Here is a 14,375-nt window from a genome sequence, read left to right as displayed (position 1 = left end):
GGTACGCAGGCCCACCGGTGTGTGGATATTCCCTGATGCCCACGAACCTGCCCCCAGCTATGGGTTAAATAGTGCCACTGCCTAGTGGATACCTCGGGAGAGGAATAGGCTACGGGAGTAAACCCCTACAGAACATCAACATCCACAGTGCTGTTGTTTTTTGTTGTTCTTGCCCTTTTGTATGTATTTAAGTCAGAGAGTACTGCTGGCGTCGTGTGTGGCTGCTGCTTCTCCATCTCATAGCCCGCCTTCCCATCCACCCCTGTATGTCCGTGCTATGTTTATCTGTTGTCTTGTTTCACCCCGTTTATTGTAAAGTGACTTTGAGTGTTAGAAAAGTGCTATATAAGTTTAATTTGTTATTATTATTATTATTGTTATTATTATTACATTAAACTAGGATATTCCAGTGGATTTTAAAATTGTTAAATGACTTATTTGCGGGGATATACACATTTATGGGTTTTCTTCTGCACCAGTAGCCATATTCCACATTACACTGCTTCAGTTCGCAAAGCATTTTGGGAATTTTCTTCTACCACTCCGTTTGGAGTCTGCATCTGAAAACATTCCATTTGGAAGGCTATTCGAGGGCTAGATGACCACTACCCCTCGATCCCAAAAAGAAAACAGGACACCCTACCCCCACATGGCCGCACACAAAATGGAGGGGTAGGGCCAAGTGGTAGGGCTGAGGGGGGGAATTGGGATTGGGCCTGTGTCATTAACACGGAGAACGACACATCTCTGACCACCTGTAGCAATTCTGTGGCTGATCTGAGTTTCAAAGCATCTTAACATATATCACCCAGAGTGCGTGCTGATGTGTGAAGTGTAAAGGGAATCTGATTTACACTCACTGCTGGTATCATCAGGGTAGCACTTGTCCACCATGGCCATGTACTTTTCCTCTGTAGTCAGAACAGTGCCCCCTGTAGGCAGCAGCTTGTGGCGGGGAGGAACTCCCTTCATAAAACTCTGAAGAGAGGGCAAAGACAATCAGAAGCCTAAGGAGTTGGGGTCATTTTACTCTTTTTTGCATGCAGATGTATTCGTTACCAAGAGCCGCACAAACCACAGCCCTCATAATGTTTTCCATCTCACAGAGCAGTCAGCTCATGACGTGAGCATTTCAGCCAACTAGCATCACAACATCTCACCCCTGGCATTGTTTCATGAACTATGTATGTCCCTTCAAACTCACCTCTAAGCTTTCATGGCACTCCAGACAGTAGTTAGCTCTCACTACGATGTAGCGATCTCTCCACTTCCTTGTGTCATCAAAGTAGAGCACGCCCTCCTCATACAGAACCTCTCCATCCTCTCGACCCTCCTGGTACACACACACACACACACACACACACACACACACACACACACACACACACACACACACACACACACACACAGATGCTGATAAATGAGCTGAGCCTGAAGGGGAGTATGGGTTTGGTTGCATGTGTGTGTGTGTGTGTGTGTGTGTGTGTGTGTGTGTGTGTGTGTGTGTGTGTGTGTGTGTGTGTGTGTGTGAGTGTGTGTGTGCGCACGCGCGCCCATGGCTTATCTTGCAAACAACTGGACCTACCAGCCTAAAGGAATTTCTGCACAGTTATGACTGTATGATGAAGAACCTCTCATAGTTGTGGTGATTCAAAACCTTCGAAAAACGCTTGTTCTCGCTATTGCCACTCCCTCTCTTCATTCACTCTCTAGCTTGCTCAACCAATGCTGCTCTCCATCGCTGCCCACTCTGAGTCAACCATGCGCATGCACGACTCACATCTATGGTTGAGTCAGATCAGGCAGTGACAGTGTCACAACCAAAACATGTATTCGGATATGAGTCTTGAAAGTAAATGAGAAATGGATCATATTTCGCAAGCCAGCAAATCATTCACTGCTGATCTCAGCACAGGGGAACTGGAGGAACACCGGGTGAACCAGAAATAATTGGCCTTATTCATCTCGCTGTCACGCGGAAGTGCCATAGTCTCCAATGTTAAAACTCCACATAAAAATACAATTTCAAGAGTTGGATTAATCAGTCACGGCTGGAAATCACCACAGTAGCTCCAATAAAACATTTCCCATGGCTGAGCTATGTTTTCTTACCATTGTTTCATTGCTTTAGAATGAATGAAAGTCAATCAGCAGAGCAGCCATTCACCTTCATTCATTTTATATCACGAAAACCGCGATGGTTAAACACATTTGACGTCTTTAATAAGGGCTTTGAAATTATGATAGCCTGACCTCTGTCATTGGTCAGGGTCAACAGACAGCTCCATCTCTCCTTTCATTCTCATGTTTACCGGTGCCCCCCAGGAGATAATTATTTCACCAGTCTTGTTCTCACTATACACCAACAACCTGAGGGGCTCAGATAGCGTGAGCATGGCCGTGAAGCTTGCAGGCGACACATCATTGGTCGACACCTCCAACAGCCCTGCCCACTTTGAAGAGGAGGCAGAAAAGCTGTACCAGTGGTGCAAGAAGCACTTTTTTCCGGATAAACATGAGGAAGACAAAGGAGCTCCTCATAGACTTACGGAGGACGGCTGACCCTGTCCCACAGCTGACACTCAAAGGAGAGGTTGTGAGAGGGCTAGAAGTTACAAGTACCTCGGGACCATCATCGACAGTGGGCTGACCTTCAACGAAAACACACAAACCATCTTCAAAAAGTACCAGCACCAGCTCTACCTCCTATGGAGTCTGAGGCATCTGGACATAGCCCCTCCCATCCTCCGTAGCTTTCACATCTGCCATATAGAGAGCCTCCTCACCTTTTCTTTTCTGGCTTGGTATGAGGGGCTCTCAGAGCCCAACAAGGCCAAGCTACGGAGGGTGGTCACCTTGGGGTCCAAGCTCTGTGGGGGGCAGTGCTCAACCCTCCAGAGGAAATATGACCAGAGTGCAGTGAAGAAGCAAGTAAGATCGTGAGGGACTCAACTCATAACCTCAGCACCTGCTTTCAGATCATACCCTCTTATAGGAGATAGGTTGCCCCTGTATTCAAAATAAACAGAGGCAGGGCAAGTTTCATCCCCTCTGCTAGGATCCATAACAAACACAACTCCCCAGAACCCCCTTGCCCCCTCCGCCTTGAAGAATTAGACCTGTTGTGCTAACACCCCCCCCCACACACACACACACACACAGTATCCCCAGATAAACTAACCTACCTTCTGCTTAAGCAGCTGTGTGATCTTCTCGTTCTGCTGCTCCAGCTCATCTTCTACCTGGGAGAAATGGGCAATAGAGAATTGCTTCCTGTAATGCGGACTAAACTTCTTCAGCTCATCCTCAGCTTGGCCTGAAAAGACAAACAGGGTGAGAGGGCTGAGAGAACGGAGAGATCTGCGCACACGCACGCACACACACACACACACACACACACACACACACACACACACACACACACACACACACACACACACACACTGACAATACTAGTGTGTTAGATCAAAATAGCAAAGAACATAAAACTAAGTTCATGTGCAAAGCAAAATGCTGGGAGCAGTCAAGGGCATATACATAAAGCTGACAGACAGGTTTAAGGGTTATGGTGATGGAGAGAAAAACCAGTCATCTTGTAGAAAAGATAGATAATGCTGATAGGAGTGGCTGTCGTGTAGGCAGAGGAGGAAGAAGCAGTGAGAAAGAAATTATTTCTGACATGGGCACAGACTTTTGGTCTGAAACCTAGACCGAATATGTCACTGTAACTGGAATAAATTTCTCAGTATCTGGAGCTTTTTATCATCATTCATTTGCCTGACAAAAACCATGCTTGGCGGATACACTGCCTGAAAGAAGCCATGAGAAATGAGAGGGAGTTCCTATTTATCATTTCCCTACATTTGGTATCCAGCAGCTAGTTGGGAATTTTGGATTTTTGTACATTGCTAGTGCTGCCAGAGACCTCAAACCGCCCCTCCTTTTCTCAGAGTGAAACAACAGAGCTCAGAAAAACATGAGCTCTGAGCTCATCTTTAGTCATTTCCCACCTGCCTTCAGTTTTACGTCATATTATCCTGCATTCAGAAGCAGTGACGTGCCCGAGTCTTCCAACCAACTTAACTAAGACCAGATGATATGACACTGTTTTCCAGGTGATCCCAGTGTAATACTCTCATCGGGTCATTAAGGCTACATACGGCGGTTGTTACTGCCCATTGACAACATTCTGGTTTGCGTGAGTAATTGCTCCAGTAGAGAAGAAGTACCCAGTTATACTGTGTGAGGCCTCCATGGCCATGAGCAGCAAGCAAGCTGTAGCATCAAGGAGATCCCTTTCACTTTGCTCTGCTTTGTATTGTGCTCCTTCAAGTCGACTACGGTGTCTATGTGGATTGTCAGTCTATGATTGCTGGCAGTATATCGGGATGATTATGCAGAGGAAAACAGTCTCCGGTTTCCTTCAGTTCCCACTCAGCCGGGCAAGATTCCTTTGATTGAGGCTCGGTTTCTCAAAGAAAACAAAGCAAATGTAATTCCCAGGGCTGCACACAGGCACAGAGGCAGGAGTTTGTGTCAAAGTCACCAGAAATTAGATTTCCTCTATTTCATCGAAATTGTCCTTTAAACATGCATCAACACAGCCTTAAAAGACATCATATCCCCTACCCATCAGAGATTATTCACAATGACATATTCCTAGTGAATAGATCAGCAGCCTGTGTGTGTGTGTGTGTGTGTGTGTGTGTGTGTGTGTGTGTGTGTGTGTGTGCATGTGTGCTGCTTATTGTGCCACTATACATAATGACTGTTATGGTAGGGGGTGATAGCCGTGTCATTATCTCACTAGGTAATAGCAGGATGTGTAATGCAGGGGATGGCATGCAGCCACGCAACCCTATCCAGATTACTATGGAAACACTGCTTAATGGTTTAGGCTAAAACCTTGCGGTGCTCTACCTACAACGCTGAATCACACAGTAGCTACTACAATGCCAAGTTGAAAGGCACTACTTTCAAACAGAGAAAGGTGGAGAGGAACGAAAATAGATGAATAGCTTTTATTTTGTCACTTGGTTGTGTAGCACAGCTGAGCCTGTTTTAGTCAACTGCATTGATTACGGTTTGTTTTTCCAAGTGTCGACTGATTTCAGAGTGAGAGACACAGAGGGACAAAATGAGTGGCATACAGAGACAAAATCAGCACACAGTGAAAGATAGGGAGAGAGAGGGGCCGAAAGAAAGAGAGACAGGTGGAGAATAAGAGGTAATAAGATGGCGATAGACTCGCGGACAGAGACATGAAGGAAGATGGGGAGCTAAACAGAGAGATGTAGAGACAAAGAGTGACAGAGAAAGGGAGAGAGAGCAAGAAAGAGGAGAGAGACAGGGAGAATGAGGAAAGAAAGGCAAAGATGGAGATGGACGAGGAAAAAGAGAAAGACAGACAGACAAGGAGGGAGGTTAAACAGACACTGAGAGATATACACTACCGTTCAAAAGTTTGGGATCACATTGAAATGTCCATATTTATGAAGGAAAAGCACTGTACTTTTCAATGAAGATAACTTTAAACTAGTCTTAACTTTAAAGAAATACACTCTATACATTGCTAATGTGGTAAATGACTATTCTAGCTGCAAATGTCTGGTTTTTGGTGCAATATCTACATAGGTGTATAGAGGCCCATTTCAAGCAACTATCACTCCAGTGTTCTAATGGTACAATGTGTTTGCTCATTGGCTCAGAAGGCTAATTGATGATTAGAAAACCCTTGTGCAATCATGTTCATACATCTGAAAACAGTTTAGCTCATTACAGAAGCTACAAAACTGACCTTCCTTTGAGCAGATTGAGTTTCTGGAGCATCACATTTGTGGGGTCAATTAAACGCTCAAAATGGCCAGAAAAAGAGGACTTTCATCTGAAACTCGACAGTCTATTCTTGTTCTTAGAAATGAAGGCTATTCCATGCGAGAAATTGCCAAGAAATTGAAGATTTCCTACACCGGTGTGTACTACTCCCTTCGGAGGACAGCACAAACAGGCTCTAACCAGAGTAGAAAAAGAAGTGGGAGGCCGCGTTGCACAACTGAGCAAGAAGATAAGTACATTAGAGTCTCTAGTTTGAGAAACAGACGCCTCACAGGTCCCCAACTGGCATCTTCATTAAATAGTACCCGCAAAACACCAGTGTCAACATCTACAGTGAAGAGGCGGCTGCGGGATTCTGGGCTTCAGGGCAGAGTGGCAAAGAAAAAGCCATATCTGAGACTGACCAATAAAAGAAAAAGATTAAGATGGGCAAAAGAACACAGACATTGGACAGAGGAAGACTGGAAAAAAGTGTTGTGGACGGATGAATCCAAGTTTGAGGTGTTTGGATCACAAAGAAGAACGTTTGTGAGACGCAGAACAAATGAAAAGATGCTGGAAGAATGCCTGACGCCATCTGTTAAGCATGGTGGAGGTAATGTGATGGTCTGGGGTTGCTTTGGTGCTGGTAAGGTGGGAGATTTGTACAGGGTAAAAGGGATTCTGAATAAGGAAGGCTATCACTCCATTTTGCAACGCCATGCCATACCCAGTGGACAGCGCTTGATTGGAGCCAATTTCATCCTACAACAGGACAATGACCCTAAACACACCTCCAAATTGTGCAAGAACTATTTAGAGCAGAAGCAGGCAGCTGGTATTCTATCGGTAATGGAGTGGCCAGCGCAGTCACCAGATCTGAACCCCATTGAGCTGTTGTGGGAGCAGCTTGACCGTATGGTACGCAAGAAGTGCCCATCCAACCAATCCAACTTGTGGGAGCTGCTTCTGGAAGCGTGGGGTGCAATTTCTCCAGATTACCTGAACAAATTAACAGCTAGAATGCCAAAGGTCTGCAATGCTGTAATTGCTGCAAATGGAGGATTCTTTGACGAAAGCAAAGTTTGATGTAAAAAAAATCTTATTTCAAATACAAATCATTATTTCTAACCTTGTCAATGTCTTGACTCTATTTTCTATTCATTTCACAACATATGGTGGTGAATAAGTATGACTTTTCATGGAAAACACAAAATTGTTTGGGTGATCCCAAACTTTTGAACGGTAGTGTAAGCTACAGAGAGAAAGATGAAGAGACAAAAGGAGGCAGACAGACAGACAGACAGACAGACAGGGGAAAATAAGAAGAAAGAGGGCGAGGGGTGAAACAGAGAGCCAATTTGTTACTGGTTTTGATGAAGGGAAGAGGAGTTGGCCTCTTCATCAACAGCTGCAGCAGAATGTGAGCCCGACTGCTCCCCAGGGGATCTCCTTGTTTTTTCCTCAAGCTCGGGCTACTTAACAAGGCTGTTTCTAAAGGGCAGCTCTCCTTTCCCTACTCGTCTTAACGGGGACATTCTCATCCAATCAGCTAATCAAAACATTCCTCAGCATACATGTCCCCCATCAAACATCCACTCCCACATGCTCGTGGATACAAATACACTGAATACACACGTGCATATACAGCCACGCAATCTCCCCCTCATACTCACACAAACACACACACACACAGACTCACAAACATGCACACAGTGGATATCCTGCTGCCTGTTGTGGGTGTGATCTGTCTCCTGATATGTATCTGCGCTATGTCGAATGTGTTAGAGTGCCTCTCTCCGATAACATACAACTATGGAGGAAGTGACGAACTTTATCCTCAATGAATCCTTCATATAGATGCAAAATACTAAAATTCCCCAGAAACTCCCACAACGAGGCGACACCCATTCTTCCACAGGACACTGGAATAGAGGCTCTCTTATGTAACGGCCAATGAATGGGATTATGAGTGATGTCATTTCCACGGCCTGCTCATGTTGCCCTCCTTTTAAACAGCAGCGTTCAGAGTGTAGGTTAACCTCTCTGTCCAAGTAAACCTTGATTCGCAAGATGATCAGGAAAGCACCCTTGGGGGAATGATTTCATCAGAAAGGCATGTCAAAGCTAACTTTTTTTTCTTTTCTTTTTTTTGGACTCCTGCACCGTTGCTTCAACTCCAAAAGGACTCACATCGGAAAAAAATCCTCTTTTTTCTTAGTGGTTAGAGAGTGCCAGAAACTGTCAAAGGCACAGTCTGGTCACCCACTCTTTAAGAGACATATGTCTCACAAGACAATATATCCATTTGTTTCTATTCTATAAGCACTCAAAGGAAAAACTACAGCTGCCACTGCGGTGCAAATGAAGACTAGTTGCTGGGTGGGGTGACTTCTATGATGGTTGCCTCTCTGAGCTCATCTTAGTACTCTGGGATGATGTGAATCCTATGAGAACCTAGCCTCGATTGCAAGGAAGACCTTTTATGTAAAGTGCTTGCTAGCCAGTGTTTGTTTATCATTTCCCTTTCAAATTTAAATGATCATGCAAACGCTTTATGGCAGGAAGGTGCCAAGAGAAACACACTAAAAGAGAACTCAAATAAATAACTTTTTTTTCTGCCAAAAGTTGTCAGACCGTAGCAGGTGGGGCAGGGTTTGGACATTGGTTTGGAAGCGAAGAGAACCAGGATCGGATCGTTTGGGTAATGAAGGACATCTGTGCATGTTTTACCTCCCTCTTTAAATATGTCAGTGTGGGTCTGAGCAGGGAGAGAAGCCTGAGACTAGTGCTGCCTTCGAGTCATGTCAGAAATAGCATAATTATGAGATGAGCACGTGTGAACAACCGATCCATCCATCCATTATCCGAACCGCTTCTCCTGCTCTCAGGGTCGCATGGATGCTGGAGCCTATTCCAGCAGTCATTAGGAGGCAGGAGGGGAAACACCCTGGACAGGCTTCCAGGCCATCACACAGGGCCGACATACACACACCTAGGGACAATTTAGTATGGCCGATTCACCTGACCTATATGTCTTTGGACTGTGGGAGGAAACCGGAGCCCCCGGAGGAAACCCACGCAGACACAGGGAGAACATGCAAACTCCACACAGAGGATGACCCAGGACGACCCCCAAGCTTGGACTACCCCGGGGCTCGAACCCAGAATCTTCTTGCTGTAAAGTGACCGCGCTAACCACTGCGCCACCGTACCGCCCGTGAACAATCGGTCAATCAATCAATTTGCATTTTATATAGCACTTTTCTAGCTGCAACAGCCACTCAAAGCACTTTATATAAATATATAAATTAAAAAAACAAACAAACAATACAGCAGGGCACAATGAATAGCATAAAAACATTGTCTATGGCAAAAAAAAAGTAGTTAGAAACATATACATACAACCCAACAAGATCATAATTACAAGTCAGAAAGTGGGAATTCTGTGTAAGCCCCAAGTTTTCAAGTTGGGTGCGTGTTGTTAAAAAAGTCACAGCGGAAACCACAAAAGTCTGGTGGCATTAGTCGCAATATGCACCTGTGCCACATAATAATCTTTCATGCAGCCCTTAAATTTGCTTAATTAAGTCATACGAAATCAATTCCGTACTAACATGCATCCTCTCTTTTTCATTCTATATTTAGTTGTATCTATGACTTCTGAATTTGTCAGTAGGCATTTCCAAGAGGCACTTGAAGGCAGCATAAGCCCAGTTTGAACTGTGTGAGGATACCAAGAGAAACTATTCGTAAATGCTGGACTTCTGCTGATTTATTGGCTTTTAACTTTTGACTGAACTATCCTGAAAAGGACTGAGTGCGTGCCCTGCCTACTTATATTTTAGTTCTGCTAAATAAATCTCAGACGGTGCACCAGAGTGCTTCTCCCACTGTGCCCTTCCAGCAGTGTCTGACCCTTAACACATTGACCAACAGGTGATATGCACACAGATCACGACACAGCTGAAATCAATGTTCAGTCCACATGGATTTAGATAGACATTTGGAGCTCGAGCTTTTTCATTTTTATTTACCTTCTTGATTTCACTGCTAATCTGACATCTAAAATGATGCATTTTGGAGTCGCTTCCAACTACTTTTGTTATATTCAGCTTTGGGAAGGTTACTTTGGAAATGTTATAGCTTACAGATTACTAGTTACCCTGTTAAAATTCAATAAGTAATGCAACTATTTTAATTACTTCATCAAAGTAATGTAACTTTACAATTGACCCTTCACAAAGCCCCGCCCTAGAACAGCCACTGTCCAATCCTACGTTAGTAACCGTTACTAAGCAGGGGAGGCCTGGCAAGCTATCGAGGAAATGCCGAAGCAGTGCGTTTACGGTACCTGCAAATCAGACAGCAGATATCCTAAAAGTTTGGAGGGTGGGGTCGTATTTTGGGCTTTTCCTAAGCCTAAAACACAAGAGGAAAAATGTCGAATGTGGATCAAACAGTGTGGAAGACCTCACTCACAGCTGAATCCATCGAGGATAAACAAAAACACATTTGTTTGCTCCAAGGTAAACTTGCTAACGTTAGCTAGCCTAGCTAGCTAGGTTAGCTATCTAGTACTAACAATGCTCGTTACATTTTAGTCCAGTTCCACCAAACCTTATACCTAACTTTGTATGTTATGAGTTATGTTATCCTCTCAGTGCCCCACTCTTCCATCACCTCAATCAGCAACATCTTTTCAAATGTAGAGAAGTTGCTAGCTAACATTACATCTGACAACCGTAGTCTCTTACACAGACGCCGATAGTGCTGCTAGCTAGCTAGTTCAGAGAAAGGGGAAGCATCATAGCAAATTTAGCACATAAAAGAAACTAGCTGGTAACGTTGGTTGCGAAGGTATGCATGCTCTTAACTATCAACTGTTATCTTTTAGCATTTTGTGAATGGACAGCCTACACCTGAATATACTAATCCCATAGCTGCTATCCCTGCAACTGTCCAAAGGAAGGAACATTATGGAGGTTGCTGAAAGCCTCCGACAAAAAGGTGACGAGCAATCAAAGTAACATTAACAATTTTATTAAGTTTGAAAGGACATGACATTTCTTTCTACCACGCAGTTTACACACAACTTTTAATTTCATAGATTGATCAAGGAATATGTACATAAATGCATTTGGATTGCTAGGCTACACTGAACGAATGCATTTAATTTTGTATCAAAACCCACCCCAGGATACAACATTTATTAATTAATTTGTGTTTTTGTTTCTAACTAAATGATTGTCAAAAAACTTTTTTACAGAACCAGAAGTGAGGAACAGGATGCTCCGCAAGCCTGCAGCTCAAACCCTACTGAGGACACTGCTCTCCAAACCCTGCCGAAGACACTGCTTCTCAAGCCTGTGACAGTGATACAGGTAAGTGTTCAAGTGCATCTATGTAGTTATGTGTCTATTTATTTCTTTTATACTGATGGCATCTGCTGAGAAAGTAGTCAAAGAAAAACAAATCTAATTTGTTTTTCATGTTACCCCACTTTACTGCATCAAAATATATACGCTGTAGGTGATAATCTTCAGTGCACATTACAAAGAAGTCACACCATGGCATGCCCGTAAGTCCCTGCTGCCCCGTTATTTGGTAGTGATAGGAGTTGCTCTCCTTTAGCTTGTAGCTACCATCTACCTGCCTCACGAGCTAGGTACAGTCTTTGAAACTGTCTTGTGACGGGCACTTGATCTCCAAAAGTCCATAGCTTGTACTATCCCCCCTCTCTATCACCTTCCTGTCTGGTGAGGTGCCAAGGTGTGGAGCATGAGGATTAACCACAAAGCCACATGGGAACACTAGATTGCCTGTGACCTCAGAGTACTGCATTGCAGCTATAGGTTCTAGATCTACCCCTCTTTTCATTGCCTTGGTCTGTCTTGGGGCCTTGGTTTTGATACTCGCGGCAAGGATGGTTGGCTGTCCTTATGCATATTCTATGAAAGGAGCTTGATGTGAGTCGGGGAGACCTTTCAAGATGCCAAATGTTACTTGTGTCCTGTTGTATGGTCTCACGTTCTAGAGCTACAGATTCTGCCAAAGTGACTGTAATTTTACTGTAGCTACACATTTCATTTCGATTGAGCACCGTATAGACATGTGTTGGTTGTGGCGGCAATGGGAAATCACGGAAATCGCCAGGCTGGTTTGTAGGTGTGTTGGTCTTGCTGGCCTGACAAGAGGAAGCTGTAAAAGGGAAGAAATGTGTACAAATTATTAACTAATGTTTTATCATTTTGTCATTTACAGAGACACATTATGACCCAGACAACCATGGAGAGGCATTGGAGACTCTAAAGGAGACACTAGCAGAACAGAAGCAGGAGATGTTGAACCTGAAGATGGAACTTCAAGCCAAAGACAGCCAATTCCAGTTGCTTGGGGAGGAACTTCATGCATACACTACAAATGCATTAACCCCAGTGTCTAAACAACAGTCATGTATCTGAGTACTTTCACTACTGCGCTGGATTCACCTATGATCAGTTCAACAGCTTATGTGAATTTTTCAAAGTACCCAATGATCCCATCACTCCACAAACAAACATTCTTCTCTCTTACAAAATGCCAGACATCGAGATCCAAAAATTTCCTGTGCGTAGTCAGTTTTTAGTCACACTAATGAAATTAAGACCACATTTTGACCACAAAGATTTAGCATTTAGATTTCAGATTCGTGTACAGAGTGTCAGCACACTGATAAACTCCTAGGTAGACTACATGTATGACAGATTTGGCCAACTGTCCATTTGGCCGCATAGAGATGTGATTTCACAGAACATACCTGTTAACTTTAAAGAGGAATTCCCAAATACATTTGCAATTCTGGACTGCACAGAACTGAAGACACAGAAGCCCAGCTCCTTACTGTTGCAGAGTCAAACCTATTCAACCTACAAGTCCTCCAACACACTGAAGTCACTAGTTGCTTGTGACCCACAAGGTGCAGTTATGTATGTGTCTGCTCTATTCACTGGATCTATTTCAGACAAAAAAATCTTTAATCAGTGTAATATCATAGAGCTACTGCAGGGTTGTATTCAGTGTGGCTACCTTAAAGTTGGTGATGGATTAATGACCGACAAAGGTTTTCTGATTGAAAAAGAAGTGGAAGAGATTGGTCTCAGACTGAACATTCCACCTTTTGCTATATCTAACCGTCAGATGTCACATGCAGATGTTGAGATGACCAAAAAAATCGCCAAACACAGAGTTCATGTGGAAAGGGCAATTGCCAAAATTAAAAAGTTTAAGATTGTTTCTGGTAGAATACCAATGTCCCGACTTTCCAACATAAATCAGATATGGTACGTGGTTAGCATGCTGTCCAACCTCCAACCACACATCATCAAAGACCAGTGATTAGGAGGCGCCCTGGTGGTCCCCTCCTCTCGTACCTTTCTGTCTACAAGGTATTACTGTCCTATAATACAGGTACATGTCCATTACATATTTTTTCATGTTTCTTTAGTCATATTAGTCCTATGTAATATTGTATGATACTAACCTACTTGAAATTACTTGTACACTATTGCCTATGTAACAAGTGACTTTTGGATACAAAATAAATACTTATGTTGACTCAGTCAAAACCTTTTTCATTTACCTGTTGGCTCAAACCACTTCCAAGGGCGTACTTGTTTTCCCCTATAGTTATATCGATAGGCAGTCTGTTAGCCAAGTAGCTGATGGGTGCTCCCGTCTGCCGTCTCAGTAGTGCCAAGTCCTCGTCCGTTATTGAGGGGGTCCTTGGAAAATAATATCAAAACATTATTAATATCAATATGGACTACTGCTGAATATGTAAAGTATGTCATTTTGGGGGGAATATGACAGGTCATTCCAGGTAGTCAGTGACAATCCAGTTAACTTACCTGCTCCCGGTGTAGTGACAGTCAACTGGTCTCCGCTTTCGATCATGTCTAGCCTTTGCGACCACCACCGATGATACGGGCACAGCCTTTATTTTACCACCTCTTTGTTTGTGCCATTGTTGTGGCAAACTTGTGCAGGACTTAGCTGACGCTTCTGTTATTGCCTTTATAAGATCCAGAGTATGGATCAAGCTCACGATGTGTGAGCAATATCCTGGTGCACTTTAAACAAACAGGAAAGTGCATGTGAGCTCCCCTGATCCAGCTGGCTAGCCTGGCTAGCTAAAACATAGCCTAATGTTAGCTAGATCTGAAAGCTAGCTAGTAGGCTATATGGACTCATAAATAAATGTCAGCTTAAAATACAACTATCTATATTGTCTTACACTGCTGTACATGAGCATTGTTGTTCATTTATCTCCTTGTCCTTAACGTGAATAGTTAAGATGTGGGGTGCCTGGGTCTTATATTGGGACCTGTAGGCTTTAGCCTCGATTTTAATTTCCCCTTCATTCACACGCTGACAAATTATATCATGGATGTAGCTTTCAAATGCATATTGCAAGCCTTTCTGTCTACTTCTCTCTGATATCTCCTTGCTTTTCCAGAAATTGGATGTCAATTCACCTGGAATATCTGTCACTGACATGACAGTAAACGCCATGTTTAAAT

The 14,375-nt window shown here is 43.6% G+C and overlaps 1 protein-coding gene across 4 annotated transcripts in view; it reads right to left on the bottom strand.

The window, feature by feature from the left end:
- Positions 1–14,375, bottom strand: part of niban1a (niban apoptosis regulator 1a) — a 61,703-nt gene that overhangs the window by 33,934 nt on the left and 13,394 nt on the right. The window contains exons 2-4 of one of the 4 annotated variants that reach the window (XM_056275841.1): positions 3,186–3,242; positions 1,205–1,333; positions 855–978 (exon numbers count right to left, since the gene is read on the bottom strand). In XM_056275841.1, the coding sequence (XP_056131816.1) occupies positions 855–978; positions 1,205–1,333; positions 3,186–3,242 (310 nt within the window). Of the gene's footprint in view, positions 1–854; positions 979–1,204; positions 1,334–3,185; positions 3,317–14,375 lie in introns of those variants that run through there. The other 3 variants (XM_056275838.1, XM_056275839.1, XM_056275842.1) reach the window with 3 other exon arrangements.

This window comes from Lampris incognitus, chromosome 3 (genome assembly GCF_029633865.1).
Source record: "Lampris incognitus isolate fLamInc1 chromosome 3, fLamInc1.hap2, whole genome shotgun sequence".
Taxonomy (NCBI): Eukaryota; Metazoa; Chordata; class Actinopteri; order Lampriformes; family Lampridae; genus Lampris; species Lampris incognitus.
Note: the sequence above shows the minus strand (reverse complement) of the source record. Positions and strands in the feature narration are given on the sequence as shown.